Source organism: Oncorhynchus nerka, linkage group LG22 (assembly GCF_034236695.1).
Source record: "Oncorhynchus nerka isolate Pitt River linkage group LG22, Oner_Uvic_2.0, whole genome shotgun sequence".
In the NCBI taxonomy this organism is placed as follows: Eukaryota; Metazoa; Chordata; class Actinopteri; order Salmoniformes; family Salmonidae; genus Oncorhynchus; species Oncorhynchus nerka.
The window spans coordinates 85,525,612-85,540,611 of NC_088417.1; the positions used below are offsets into that span (position 1 = coordinate 85,525,612).

The following is a 15,000-nucleotide window of genomic DNA, read 5'->3' on the forward strand; positions in this document are numbered from 1 at the left end:
GGACAGAAACAGACAGGGAGGACAGGAACAGAGAGGGAGGACAGGAACAGACAGGGAGGACAGGAACAGAGGGAGGAGAGGAACAGACAGGGAGGACAGGAACAAATAGGGAGAACAGGAACAGACAGGAACAGAGAGGGAGAACAGGAACAGACAGGGAGGACAGGAAGAGAGAGGGAGGAGAGGAACAGACAGGGAGGACAGGAACAGACAGGAACAGAGAGGGAGAACAGGAACAGACAGGAACAGATAGGGGGGACAGGAACAGACAGGAACAGAGAGTGAGAACAGGAACAGACAGGAACAAATAGGGAGAACAGGAACAGACAGGAACAGAGAGGGGGGACAGGAACAGACAGGAACAGAGAGGGAGAACAGGAACAAAAACGGAGGACAGGCTGAAGTAAGTAACGTTCTCAGAATGGTAGTTCATTACACCTGACCTTCACACTGACCAACAGAGAATACAGCAGCAGGACCACTGCTCTGACACCGCCACCGGGCCAGTATGCACACACACACACACACACACACACACACACACACACACACACACACACACACACACACACTCGCTCTCTTGAAGAAATGTTCCTGCTGTTATGTTATTGTCCCCATAGACCCTGCCTGCTCCTACAACACACACACACACACACACACAAACAAACAGACACACAAACAGACACACAAACAGACACACTCGCTCTCTTGAAGAAATGTTCCTGCTGTTATGTTATTGTCCTCACAGACCCTGCCTTCTCCTACAACAAACACACACACACAAACAGCTTCCGTCTATTCTCTTCCCTATAGAGAGGGGAAGTGGAGTGGAGCAGACCCAGAGAGAGAGATACAGAGCAGAGAGTAAATGCAACCCATATTTTTAGTTGTACTTTAACTATTTGCACATCCTTACAACACTGTATATAGACATAATATGACATTTCAAATGTGTATTATTTTTTAACATTTGTGATTGTAATGTTTACAGTTCATGTTTAATAGTTAATTTCACATGTAAACATGTGTTTCCCATGCTAATAAAGCCCCTTAAAAGGTAATGAATTACAGAGCCTGGGGAAGTCTTTCTGGAGTTTGTCTCTTTACAAAGACCCCTGACTGCCTCAAAACATCTCTGTCTCTTAGTCTAGCTGTCTGTCTGTCTCTTCTCTCTCTCTTTCTCTGTCTCTCTCTTTCCCTGTCTCTCTCTCTCTTTGGTATCACTCTCACTCTCACTCTCTCATTTGTTTATTGACTGTATGTTCAGGCTATTCCCTCTACAGTTGAATAGAAAGAGGCACTTCATGCTGAGCACCTCCAATCCTCTGGGAATGCTCTAGAAGTTGTTGGTGTACATTAACCATGACACCTATCTCTCTTACCTTGGGCCATTACAGAGGTAGGATCTTAATTTGAGCCAGTTTGCTACAGAAGGAAAATAATCCTGCAGCAACAGGAAATGTGAATTATTATGTGGATTATAATTCATGGATTTTTTTTTTAAATGACAAAGCCTTTTTAAACCTTGAATACACTACAAGTTTTCATTTCCTGCTATGCAGGACAGTTCTCAGCAACACAAGAGTGATGAAATGAAGATCTTACATCTGTAGTTTGAGCAAAACGCATCCCACAAACAAAGGTTCAGTTAGCAGTACAAATGTATGTTATAGTATACAGTTGGTCCTACCTTTGGCCATTTGGGGTTGAGCAGGCGGGCTTTGAGGGCGTCGTCCAGGGCGGTCTGGTACTGTCCAAGGCGGAGATGGGCCGCTGAGCGGTTACTGTACAGGATGCAGTTCTGAGGGTCTGCAGACAGGGCCTTCCCATAGAGCTGCACCGCCTGGCTGTACTGCCCCCGCTGGCACGCCTGGTTACTGCAACGCACTGCTTCCAAAAACTCTGTCTTAGAAAGGATAGGAGGCCCAGGAGGGATGGAGGGAGCGATGGAGGGATGAGGGTCTGTCTTACGGAGAGAGGGAGGGATGGAGGGATGAGGGTCTGTCTTGCAGAGAGTGGGAGGGATGGGGGGAGCAGAGGTAGAGGATGAAGAGGAGGAAGAGGGAGGGTTGGTGTTTCGGCCAGAAGAGCGAGGGCCAAAGAGAGAGAACTAAAGAGGAGAAGAGAGAGGGGGATGGGAGGAAGAAAATAAATGTCGGTAGGAGTGGCCAGTTATATTTTAATTCAATCAAATACCTTTTTCTCAACATTACAGTAATTTGACAGTCAAGTTGTGTCATCATTCCCTAAAGAGGACCATGCTGATGTACAGCTGACTTTCTAATCTGTTCCACCAAAACATCAAAGCAATATTTATATCTAGATTTTATATAGTGTCTGCGAGTGTGTTTGTGAGTGTGAGTGCGTGTGCGTGTGCGTGTAATGTGCACGTTGAGGTTAACTCTCTGCTTCCTTCCCTGATCTGCTGCTACCAAATTTGTCTTTTCAGAATTACTTACATCAAGGCTGTCATTATCTCTCTCTCTCTCTCTCTCTCTCTCTCTCTCGCTCACACACACACACACACACACACACACACACACACATGTTCCCTGGAGTCCCAGTGGCATTCTCTGTCCAAACAGAGAGCAAACTGGAGCACTAACTCACACAGTAGAAAGTTTTCACTGAGAGAAGAAAGAGAGAGAGACAGGGAGAGCTAGAGAGAGAGAGCAAGAGAGAGTGAGAGAGGGGAGAGGGAGAGGGGGGAGAGAGAGGGAGAGAGAGAGAGGGGGAGTCAGGAGAAGAGGAGAGAACAGCTGATTTTCAACCTGTGCATATAGCTGGGTATATATGAGTCACTCTTACACACACACTCTCCATCTCTCTCCCTGCGTATTTCTCTCTATCTCGCTCACTCAATCTCTTTCTTTCTGTGTCACTCTCACTCTCTCTCACACAAACACAGATGGAGGCGTGCAGGAAAATGAGCCATTGTCAAAGTGGAGCAGCAGTTGAAACAGTTGTGTTGGAAAAGTACAGGGACACTGTCTTCACACACACACACACACCACTTCCTTGTCCCTTCCTTCCTCCTCCCAGCCCAGGTCAGCAGGGAGACACATTCCTGAGAGAATGAAACCAGGGACCTCCTCTGACAGAGAGAGAGAGAAAGAGAGAGAAAGAGAGAGAGAGAGAGAGAGAGAGAGAGAGAGAGAGAGAGAAAAGAGAGAAAGAGAGAGAGAGAGAGAGACTAAAGGGGCAAAAACCACTGTTCTGTTTGTCACCTAAGTAAAAGCTAATGTTGCATTTGGATCTTGTCTTATCTTATTATTATTGTAATAATGTAATATGGCATATTCCACTAAATTGCTATGAAAAGCGCGGTACGGGCTAGGCTACAATACTACTGAATAGCTAAGCAACTTGGGCATAACATCAAACGGATCATCAAAGCACTTTGGCTGAAATTGATAGGTTAGTTACTAGCCAGCCTATAGCATACTATTGCAGTTAGCTAGATCTATAGCCTAAATGCTATGTACTGTCAGAAAAACTGTAGCCTCATTTTCTTTGTTCGCCATATTTACCCTTTCTTTCTTCGGTCGATGCTTCTCCATCCTGTTCTAGCTTTATACACAGCGGCAGCAACTTCAAACTTTCATCCCATCGCAGTTCGCTTCCCAAACAGCCACAGAAACGCTGCGCTCTCCTACAAGAATGTTTTCATGGACCTCAGAAAAATGAACAACAAGCGATATTCCACTTAACCGGCCGCGAACTAACTCTAATTATTTCCCAGAAAGTGCGCCATGTTAAATCCGTTTTTCCCCGAGTAACGGAATTTGTGGCGGGTGGAGGCGGGTCTCGGCAGGCTCGAGCTCCACGGATGCATCTCCAGTCGGTCTCCAGGTCTCAATTACCCGTGGTGACATCAGAGAGGGGTTGAGTTACCTAGCAGTTATTCATTCCTGTTGTAAGTATTGTTTCTACAGAATTTTTGTAATAGATCGTTACTTACTGCAGACCTCTTCATAAATAAACAAGCCATACGCTTCATATTAAAGTAGGTTACACAATTTCCTTGAATCAAAGGTGAAAAAAATGAAAAATAATGATAGAAAAGACGATACAAACACCATCCCTTTGCCTTTCATGAACATATTCTAATAGTTATGGCTTACATAATAATAACCTAACACTTTGGTGTCTTTGATATAGTGTAGTTTAATGTGTCATCAAATTGACAGCATTGTAAAGACAACAGTAAGAAATAGCATACAGGCTCTGTCAGTGTTTATTTAAAAAACAATGTTTTATTTGATTGAACCTTTATTTAACCAGTCAAGTCAGTTAAGCGCAAATTCGTATTTACAATGACGGCCTACACCGGTCGAACTTGAACGCCGCTCTATGGGACTGCCAATCACCGCAGGTTGTGATACAGTCTGGATTATTACAGGGTAAACAAATAATCAATAAAAACATTACATGCAAACACTGTTTGTCTTTGATAATGATATGTGTTTCTATACAAGTAACTTATATGTACAATTTGCAGTAAGATAAAGTATTAAATGAATGCTGAGCATAGACAGTAGTTAAAAAAAAGTATTTTACACTATAGTACAGTAGCTTAGATATTTACATTCAGGACTTGAAACAGAGTTTTTCCTTTACAGCAGTAAGGCCCTGATACACATATCACTATTTACAACTGCTATTAGTAGATTATCCCTCCAACAACAACAAAAACTTGCACTTGTTTTTTTTCCTACTTGCACTGAGTTTGCTGATGTGGATGTCTCACCTAGCTATCTTTTAAAGTGAATGACCTAACTATAAGCAGCTCTGGAGTCATCTGGATTTACAATTACTCAAATGTCAATTACAAAAATAAATAGTATCTATATCCCATAGGGGAGGAAATGGGATGGCTAAATAGATCAGACAACATTGCATCACATTGGCACTGCATCTTCTACTAAAGCACATTGACTGTGCTTCCTGGTCATCCTGATGCAGAGTTTGTGTAGTCTGCGTTTGGCCCATCTAGATTTGGGCCTCCTGCCGTTGTGGCCAGCGGCCTGTAGATGGCGCCACTCCTCCATGCCTCCACCATTGATCTTTTGCTGCTCCAGCTGAGCAGGAGAGGGTTTGACCAGAGAAGCCGAGCAGCTGTAGATAAGGAGGTAGACTGTTACAAACTCACGTGCGTTTGTGTGTGTCTGTGTGTGCGGGCGTGGACCATTAGCTCAGTGGGCCTGTCTAACTTAGGGTTTTTGCACGAAATGATAATTATCTGGCTAATAGTGGGGGCCACAACAAAATTAGAATGCCAGAGCCTATTTCTGGTCCCAGTCCGCCCATGTGTGTGTGTGTGTGTGTGTGTGTGTGTGTGTGTGTGTGTGTGTGTGTGTGTGTGTGTGTGTGTGTGTGTGTGTGTGTGTGAGAGAGAGAGAGAGAGAGAGAGAGCGTGCACCCTTGCGTGCACATGTGTGGCAGTGCGTGTGTGTCTGTGATGTGTACTGTACTGACCTTGTCCCCTGTGTGCAGACCTGTGGCTGTAATGTGAAGCAGGACAGAGAGATGTACTTCAACAGGATAGTCTGAACCCCAGATATCTCCTTCTGCTGAACCAGAACCTCAGACAGTCTAGAGGAGAGGAGAGGAGAGGAGAGGAGAGGAGAGGAGAGGAGAGGAGAGGAGAGGAGAGGAGAGGAGAGGAGAGGAGAGGAGGACATATTGGGGTGAGTGTCAGACACACACGTGAGCACACAATCTTACTGCTGCCAAAAAGTCCTACTTCTGTATTTTATCAAACATTTGATTTAAACATGAATCAACAACTGCTAACACAACTAGTAGGGCTGTCCTTGACTGTCTGACCCTATGCACACAATTTGTTTTACACACCTAACAAATATACCCGTAAAGGATGGTCACCAAAGGTGATTTGACTCGTAATTTCATTAATTCATTCACAAAATGACATACAGACATCTGTATGTCACAGACCACTTGGTTGCACTGATCTGGTTGTCCAAGCCATTACATATTGTATTATTCTGTAATAATGACCTGCTGGTACAGTTGCAGTGGAAGAGGGTCCTGGGTTCTGGGTTGAGGAGGCTGTATCTCTTCTGGTGAGCAGGGATCTTAAACCTGCAGTCATCCAGGTCTCTGTATACATCACACACATACACATGCTGCTTCCCTACACAGACAGGAAACACAATGAAATGTAATTGAGCTCATGGTCAAGTCCACTCAAAAGGCATTATCAAAAGTAGATGCACATAGAAACAGGCAGAAAGAGACAGAAAACCGAGAATATTTTCTTTCACCTACCTGTGCTTGCTGTGTCCTGGTTAGACTTAGGCAGAGTCAGGCCAGTATGGTGGGTGGGTTCAGCTGGCGAGGCCAAAGCCAATGCTGGGCCCGAGGCTGAGGTTTCTAGTCCCGAGGTGCTACTCTGGGTCCCTATAGCAGTAGCAGTGCCAGTGGTGAAGGTGGGAGAAATATTGGCAACCATATTGTCCTCTCCAGGGTAAGGGTGGATGACAGGCGAGCCAGAGGCTGGTGTTCCACTCTGACCCCCTGGGGTGAGGTCTGCTGGGGCAGCACTGGAAGGAGTGGTGTGGGTGGATGTGGAGGGAGGGGTGGAGGGAGAGGTGGGGGAGAGGTGGAGGTGGAGGGAGAGGTGGAAGTGGCAATGTAGGGAAAGGTGGTGGGAGAGGTTGAAGTGGTGGAGGGAGATGTGGAGATGGAGGTAGAGATGGTGGAGGAAGAGATGGAGGTAGAGGAGGTAGAGATGGAGGTGGTGGGAGATGTGGAGAGGGAGGTAGAGGAGGTGGAGATGGAGGTGGTAGAGTTGGAAGTGGAGGAGGAAGAGGAGGTGGAGATGGATGTGGAGGAGGAGGTGGTAGAGTTGGAGGGGGAGGTGGAAGTGGGGGTGGAGATGGTAGTGGTGGTATTGTCAGCCATGTCATCCTCCTCTAAGTCAGAGTCTGGCTGGGTGGAGATGGTAGTGGTGGTATTGTCAGCCATGTCATCCTCCTCTAAGTCAGAGTCTGGCTGGGTGGAGATGGTAGTGGTGGTATTGTCAGCCATGTCATCCTCCTCTAAGTCAGAGTCTGGCTGGGTGGAGATGGTAGTGGTGTTATTGTCAGCCATGTCATCCCCCTCTAAGTCAGAGTCTGGCTGGGTGGAGATGGTAGTGGTGGTATTGTCAGCCATGTCATCGTCCTCTAAGTCAGAGTCTGGCTGGGTGGAGATGGTAGTGGTGGTATTGTCAGCCATGTCATCCTCCTCTAAGTCAGGGTCTGGCTGGGTGGAGATGGTAGTGGTGGTATTGCCAGACATGTCATCCTCCTCTAAGTCAGGGTCTGGCTGGGTGGAGATGGTAGTGGTGGTATTGTCAGCCATGTCATCGTCCTCTAAGTCAGAGTCTGGCTGGGTGGAGATGGTAGTGGTGGTATTGTCAGCCATGTCATCCTCCTCTAAGTCAGGGTCTGGCTGGGTGGAGATGGTAGTGGTGGTATTGTCAGCCATGTCATCCTCCTCTAAGTCAGGGTCTGGCTGGGTGGAGATGGTAGTGGTGGTATTGTCAGCCATGTCATCCTCCTCTAAGTCAGAGTCTGGCTGGGTGGAGATGGTAGTGGTGGTATTGTCAGCCATGTCATTCTCCTCTAAGTCAGGGTCTGGCTGGGTGGAGATGGTAGTGGTGGTATTGTCAGCCATGTCATCCTCCTCTAAGTCAGGGTCTGGCTGGGTGGAGTTGTAGAAGGTGGGAGGATGGACCACAGCATACAGAGACATATCATACTGTTGACACCTGTCACAGAGAGTGAATGAGGTAGGATCAGCCTCTACTCCATTTTACATTGCATGTTACATTAAACACTTCATGAACAAACATAAGTGAGGGAGGGATCGTCACTCACATGCCAAACCAGTTCCTCTGAGAGCACTGTAGTCTGTGGGAGAACTCAAAGCAGTGCATCTTCAGCAGGTTGAAGAAGACGTATCCCACTGTGTCTGAAATACTGTCCTCAGCCCCCAGCAAACACTGGTGAAACCTATACACAACAACACAATGTTAATACAATGTTAATGCAACCTAAACACAACATCAATACAACACTACACAGAGGTTAGCCGGAACTGAATCAGTAATGTATAATGTTAAGGGAAAGGCAGAATCTTCCTCATGAGAGTCACAGTCTCATAGACAGAGTTAGTTTGTGACAGGCAGCCTACCTGTTATCACAGTGGCAGTGGGACAGGGTGAAAATGTTTGTGTTGAAAACTCCATAGTTGGTCTGGAACGACAGGATGGTGTCCTGACATTGGTCATGCTCCCTGCAGCAACTGTCTGTCTCTGCAAACACACCTGTCACAGGTAGGAGAGGTAGGAGAGGTTCAGCAACAACAACAAGAGACCAGGTTAGGCCTATTTGATATATTGTGACGGGAAACAGAGGCATTACTAAAGTAGGGCCCTATAAAATCAGTTACATTTTGTCTGATTCCATATTTTGTTTCCCCAAATTCCGTTTAATTTTACCCAGATTTCTGTTTCACCCTGTTTTTTTAAGGTTTTCGCTCTGAAAATCACACTTTTTTAAGCTGAAAAACAACTCAATGTGATGTTCTAATCCACAACAATGCTTAACCCACATCAGGAGACCACTTTTCAGGTCTAAAAATAAATACAAATAGATGCAACTAACCTTTCATTCCGGTGCACGCCTAGCAAGAAGATGTTAGCGGTGTAGCTCACACAATCAATCAATCGTTTATAAAGCCATTTTAACATCTGCAGTTGTCACAAAGTGCTTATACAGAAACCCAGCCTAAAATCCCGAAGAGCTAGCAATGCAGATGTATATAGAAGCACTCTACCATCACTGTCCGTGTTTGCAAAATAAATACCGACTGGATTGATGCAAATAATGAAATCATTCTGCCAGGTAAGCATAGACTACTTTGTAGTTAACATTTAATTGAGAAGGTTTTTGGGAAAGCATTTCCATCTACCAACATCATCGCTAACGGCTGCACAAAGTGGTAGACGCTTTATGTGTTCATTAATTTAGATGATTCCCTACTAAGGACAATACATTTTTGAATATGGTTAATATCTGGATTCCATAATTCTGTCTGCGTTCTCCGCATCGCGGATTTTATAGAGCCCTACAAATGGGCACATGAATCATCATCATCAATTACATTCTGCTTTAATACCCCATACAATTACACATGAGAAAATATTATCAAAAGGAGAACCACATCTTAGTCTGGAATACAGTTACAGATACAACACCGACCACCTACCTAAATCGTCATAGGCCGCCGCCTTGTTCCCTGAGCCGCACCAAAGCGTTCCCGGCACGATGAGACCCCGTTTTACGCGCCGATGGGTTTGCTTCTCATCCCTGGAACTGTCACCGCCGTCTCCAAGAGGATTCTGGAACGCTATATCATCAATAACGCTCCGTGCGTGCCTCTTACGCCTTGTCTCTCTATGTTCCTCAGAGGCATCTCCAACGGCTTCGCGCTGGGTGACCGTTGGAGAGCTAACAGGAGCGCAGTGGCTTTCAAGTTCAGACGGCGCACTGACATCAAAACGTTCACAAGGACGGTTAGAGAACTCTCCTGTGGTGTTCTTCTCCCGACACACAGACATGTAGCTGTCTGTAACGGCCGTGTCGTCACTCACTGCGCAGTTGACCAGTCTATTCTCCACCGACCACACACTGTGGTAGAGATGGAGGGATGAGGAGGAGGCGTCGTGAGTTTCGCTGTGGTGTCGGAGAAAGCTGAGATGGGTCTCACCGTTCGACGTGACTTTAGTCCAGAAACAGAAATCCCTCGGGTCAGCAGCAGCTGCAGTGGTCAACATCAGTGACACTGCTGCCATTATTACAGCAGAAAATAAAATGGAGTTGATGTGCATTTTCGGCACCAATGTAAGCACGTTAAATGTCCTTCAGTACTTTATACTCCCTTTCTCTTATGCTAAGAGGTAAGATTAAATATATAAATATAAATATATATATAATATATAAATATATAAATAAAATGTTGCCGCACCCCGAACTTGCATTAAAATACATTCACTTTGCAGCTGATACGTAATTAACAGTGGCCCTATTCACTAGTTTCCACTGTCTGAGGATGTCTGAAAAGAGACGGACCTCAGGCTGGTTTTAAACTGTTCTACGAGGGGCTTTCCCGCCCGCAATATTCTGCGCTTTGATTTGACCACGTGGTTGTGGTGTGTGTTTGTGTAACTAACCAGTCTTCCATTCAAGCTTTGTGTGCAAGTAGTATATGTCGGAGAAACCTCAAGGAAACAGGACAGGTCTAATGTAGGTAACTTTCCAAAAATTGGCATACGCTAGAAGAAGTGGATATTTTTGTGTCGGTAAAAACAACTATGTACGAAATGTTGGTGGAAACTCTTTTATGCGCAAATAATAGCCATTATGACCTAATAGCCACGCGATGCAGCCTGGTCTCATAAACTAGACGTAACATAGTAAACGTAAATCCGGGAATCGAAATTAGTATACGTTACATTTGGTTACTTACAGATGGTTACTTACCATAAAATCGCTTATGTTGATTTTGTCCACACACACCAGATGCAATCAGACGCAGGTTGAAATATAAAAACGAACTCTGAACCAACTATATTAACTTGGGTGAAATGCACATTCCTTTTTCTCGGGATCGCTCGCTCACGCAATGAGGGCGGTGTGGTCAGCATGCTAGGCAAAAATGAAAGTAGGGTGGTTGGTCGGGTGGATGGGTGGTCGCATAATCTCATCACAGCCAACTTTAGCATTTTAGCTAATTAACAGCTTTTCAACTACTTACTACTTTTCAGCTAGTTTGCAACTACTTAGCATGTTAGCTAACCCTTCCCCTAACCCTTTTAGCTAACCCTAACCTTAACCCTTTTAGCTAACCCTTCCCTTAACCTTAACCCTTTTAGATAACCCTTCCCTTAACCTTAACCCTTTTAGCTAACCCTTCCCTTAACCCTAACCCTTTTAGCTAACCCTAACCCCAACCTTAACACTTTTAGCTAACCCTTCCCTTAACCCTAACCCTTTTAGCTAACCCCAACCTTAACCCTTTTAGCTAACCCTTCCCTTAACCTTAACCCTTTTAGCTAACCCTAACCCCAACCTTAACCCTTTTAGCTAACCCTAACCCCAACCTTAACCCTTTTAGCTAACCCTTCCCTTAACCTTAACCCTTTTAGCTAACCCTTCCCTTAACCTTAACCCTTTTAGCTAACCCTTCCCTTAACCTTAACCCTTTTAGCTAACCCTTCCCTTAACCCTAACCCTTTTAGCTAACCATTCCCCTAACCTTAACCTTTTTAGCTAACCCAAACCCTAACCTTAACCCTTTTAGCTATCCCTTCCCTTAACCCTAACCCTAATTTTAACCCTTTAACCTAACTCCTAAACTTAACCCTAACCTTAACCCTAACCCCTAAAATAGCAAACATTAGCCAGCTAGCTACCTAGATAGAATTTGAAACATAGTGTATGTTTTGCAAATTCGTAACATATAACACAAATGGTCATTTAGAACATATCATACAAAATGGATGATGGACATCCACAACTTAACACATACCATCCGAAACGTAACATATCATACTAAAGGACTTTCTCAGATTTACTTACAGAATAATACGAAGTGCTCTGAGACCAGGTTGCACAGGTTGCAGCTATGACGTGCTGTATGGTCTTCCCACTAACACTCGTTGGGAAAGCGTGCAGTTTATTAGGCTACAGATTAAATAAATTATGAGGAACTTCACAGGGTGGTAAAAGTGCAAGGTGAGCTTGATGATACTTTCCAATAAATATTGAGGGTTTTATTCTGGTGACATGATCATCGATGCTTGGCTGCCTTTTGACAAAAAAAATATAGCTTGCTCTTTTGTTAAAAATAATCTCATCGTAGGCCAGTGGTTCCCAATCTGGGATACTAGAACCCTTGGGGGTAATTGGACATATACACAGGGGGTACATATGAGAAGACTCATATGCTTACTGGTAAAATGCACATTCAGGGCTACTCCAGGCAAAGGAAAATTCAGTTGGTGGTACAGTAAATCTGTCAGTGTGTCGTTGGGCAAGGCACTTAACCCTAATTCTTCCTGTAAATCACTCTGGATAAGAGCTTCTACGTAAACCGAGAGAAACACATCTCTGATTGGAAAATACACATATAGTAGCCACATATCATTGAGTGACTCCAAGTTTACTTCGATATGATGGTTATTATATCAATATTTGCACATAAATGCGTTTCCACTGCCATTTTTTGCTAAATACACCACCATGTCGAACAAACAAATGATCTGTGTGTCACGGTTGTTATAATGGATGGACCAAGGCGCAGCGTGATTTGTTTTCCACATCTTTATTAAAAGTGAAACTTCTAAAAAAATAAAAATAAACAAACAACGAACGTGAAGTAACTTAGTGCAACAAGCACATACACAAAACGATTTCCCACAAAAGCAGGTGGGAACAGGGACACCTTAAGTATGCTCCCCAATTAGAGACAACAATAATCAGCTGCCTCTAATTGGGAACCATACTCAATCCCAAACATAGAAATAAATAGACTAGAACACCCCCTAGTCACGCCCGTGACACTGTGGGCGTGACACTGTGGGCGTGACAGGGCGTGACACTGTGGGCGTGACAGGGCGTGACACTGTGGGCGTGACACTGTGGGCATGACACTGTGGGCGAGACAGCGCGTGACACTGTGGGCGTGACAGGGCGTGATACTGTGGGCGTGACGCTGTGGGCATGACACTGTGGGCGTGACACTGTGGGCGTGACACTGTGGGCATGACACTGTGGGCGTGACACTGTGGGCATGACAGGGCGTGACACTGTGGGCGTGACACTGTGGGCATGACAGGGCGTGACACTGTGGGCGTGACACTGTGGGCATGACAAACGTGACACTGTGGGCGTGACACTGTGGGCATTTATAAAATTGTACCGAAACTTCCAATTTCCATCACAACTGTGGTGATTTTTTAAAATATGGTATAACTTTATTCTCATAAAAACTGAGGATGGTTACAAACCAGTTTTCCAGCCAACCTTTCTATACAGTAAAGTACATGTTCGATAAAAAATGTCATGACAGGCCTGATGGAAACAGACAATTTGTCCGTAAACTTTCCATATGTCGACAAAACAAAACATGCTAGACAAAGTGGGATCTTTTAGTGTCTGTAAAATGAATTATGTGAGAAGTGTCGATGGAAACACTTTCATGTGCAAATATTGATATAATAATCATCATATCGAAGTAAACTTCCCTGTTAATAATTCCTCAGCACCCCCATCAGTACAGTTGAAAATGCGATGGAAACACATTTAACTTGTATTTTGTATTCGGTACATGGGAATTTAACCACAAAAATTATTTAACAGATATTGAATATTGTGTCCCTGAACAAAGGGGAGGGGGGGGGGGGGGGTAAAAAAAAAAGTAACAGTCAGTATCTGGTTTGGCCACCAGCTGCATTAAGTACTGTAGTGCATCTCCTCCTCATGGACTGCACCAGATTTGCCAGTTCTTGCTGTGAGATGTTACCCCACTCTTCCACCAAGGCACCTGCAAGTTCCCGGACATTTCTGGGGGGAATGTCCCTAGCCCTCACCCTCCGATCCAACAGGTCCCAGACGTGCTCAATGGGATTGAGATCCGGGCCCTTCGCTGGCCATGGCAGAACACTGACATTCCTGTCTTGCAGGAAATCACGCACAGAACGAGCAGTATGGCTGGTGGCATTGTCATGCTGGAGGGTCATGTCAGGATGAGCCTGCAGGAAGGGTACCACATGAGGGAGGAGGATGTCTTCCCTGTAACGCACAGCGTTGTCATGCTGGAGGGTCATGTCAGGATGAGCCTGCAGGAAGGGTACCACATGAAGGAGGAGGATGTCTTCCCTGTAACGCACACATTGAGATTGCCTGCAATGACAACAAGCTCAGTCTGATGATGCTGTGACACACCACCCCAGACCATGACAGACCCTCCACCTCTAAATCGATCCCGCTCCAGAGTACAGGCCTCGGTGTAACACTCATTCCTTTGACGATAAATGGAAATCCGACCATCACCCCTGGTGAGACAAAACCACGACTCGTCAGTGTAGAGCACTTTTTGCCAGTCCTGTCTGGTCCAGCGACGGTGGGTTTGTGCCCATAGGTGACGTTTTTGCTGGTGATGTCTGGTGAGGACCTGCCTTACAACAGGCCTACAAGCCCTCAGTCCAGCCTGACTCAGCCTATTGCAGACAGTCTGAGCACTGATGGAGGGATTGTGCGTTCCTGGTATAACTCGGGCAGTTGTTTTTGCCATCCTGTACCTGTCCCGATCCTGTGCAAGTGTTGTTACACGTGGTCTGCCACTGCGAGGATGATCAGCTGTCTGTCCTGTCTCCCTGTAGCGCTGTCTTAGGCACAGTACAGACTTTACAATTTATTACCCTGGCCACATCTGCAGACCTCATGCCTCCTTGCAGCATGCCTAAGGCACATTCACGCAGATGAGCAGGGACCCTGGGAATCTTTCTTTTGGTGTTTTTCAGAGTCAGTAGATAGGCCTCTTTAATGTCCTAAGTTTTCATAACTGTGACCTTAATTGCCTACCGTCTGTAAGCTGTTAGTGTCTTAACAACCGTTCCACAGGTGCATGTTCATTAATTGTTAATGGTTCATTGAACAAGCATTGGAAACAGTGTTTAAACCCTTTACAATGAAGATCAGTGAAGTTAGGGAAGTTAGGAATTATTTTTAAAAGACAGGGTCCTGAAAAAGGGATGTTTCTTTTTTTGCTGAGTTTAATGAACACAATTGTTTCTACTGGATGGATGATCAATGAAAATTATTACACTTGCTATCCTTATCAGATATCATAAATTATGAAACATTAAAATGCTTATCTTTTTTCTATTGGCCAGTTTCCAGAATATGAGGTGTTTCTGAACATGAC

The 15,000-nt window shown here is 45.0% G+C and overlaps 2 protein-coding genes across 3 annotated transcripts in view; both read right to left on the reverse strand.

Annotated features, from left to right (window-relative positions):
- LOC115105899 (tetratricopeptide repeat protein 28-like) overlaps window positions 1-3,836 on the reverse strand; it is a 238,519-nt gene extending 234,683 nt beyond the window's left edge. For both annotated transcript variants that reach the window (XM_065007505.1, XM_065007504.1), the window contains exons 1-2: window positions 3,531-3,836; window positions 1,691-2,110 (exon numbers count right to left, since the gene is read on the reverse strand). In XM_065007505.1, the coding sequence (XP_064863577.1) occupies window positions 1,691-2,110; window positions 3,531-3,560 (450 nt within the window). In that variant the 5' untranslated portion in view covers window positions 3,561-3,836. The remainder of the gene's footprint in view (window positions 1-1,690; window positions 2,111-3,530) is intronic.
- A 313-nt stretch (window positions 3,837-4,149) lies between these two features.
- LOC115118797 (mucin-2-like) lies at window positions 4,150-10,177 on the reverse strand. The gene is made up of 8 exons (XM_065007510.1): window positions 9,280-10,177; window positions 8,203-8,335; window positions 7,887-8,021; window positions 6,630-7,777; window positions 6,292-6,597; window positions 6,022-6,157; window positions 5,479-5,595; window positions 4,150-5,118 (listed from the first exon to the last, which is right to left on the reverse strand). The coding sequence occupies exons 1-8, from the start codon at window positions 9,899-9,901 to the stop codon at window positions 4,902-4,904; spliced, it is 2,814 nt and encodes a 937-aa protein (XP_064863582.1). The 5' UTR covers window positions 9,902-10,177; the 3' UTR covers window positions 4,150-4,901.
- Window positions 10,178-15,000: the final 4,823 nt, after the last annotated feature.

Excerpts from the sequence above, each read along its gene's own strand:
- LOC115118797 (XM_065007510.1), bottom strand. The coding sequence starts at position 9,901 with ATGCACATCAACTCCATTTTATTTTCTGCTGTAATAATGGCAGCAGTG. Across the intron at positions 8,022-8,202 it reads CACTGCCACTGTGATAACAG|GTTTCACCAGTGTTTGCTGG; the intron begins GTAGGCTGCCTG and ends TGTTGTGTATAG. Across the intron at positions 6,598-6,629 it reads TTCCACCTCTCCCTCCACCT|CCTCCACATCCACCCACACC; the intron begins CCACCTCTCCCC and ends CCTCCACCCCTC.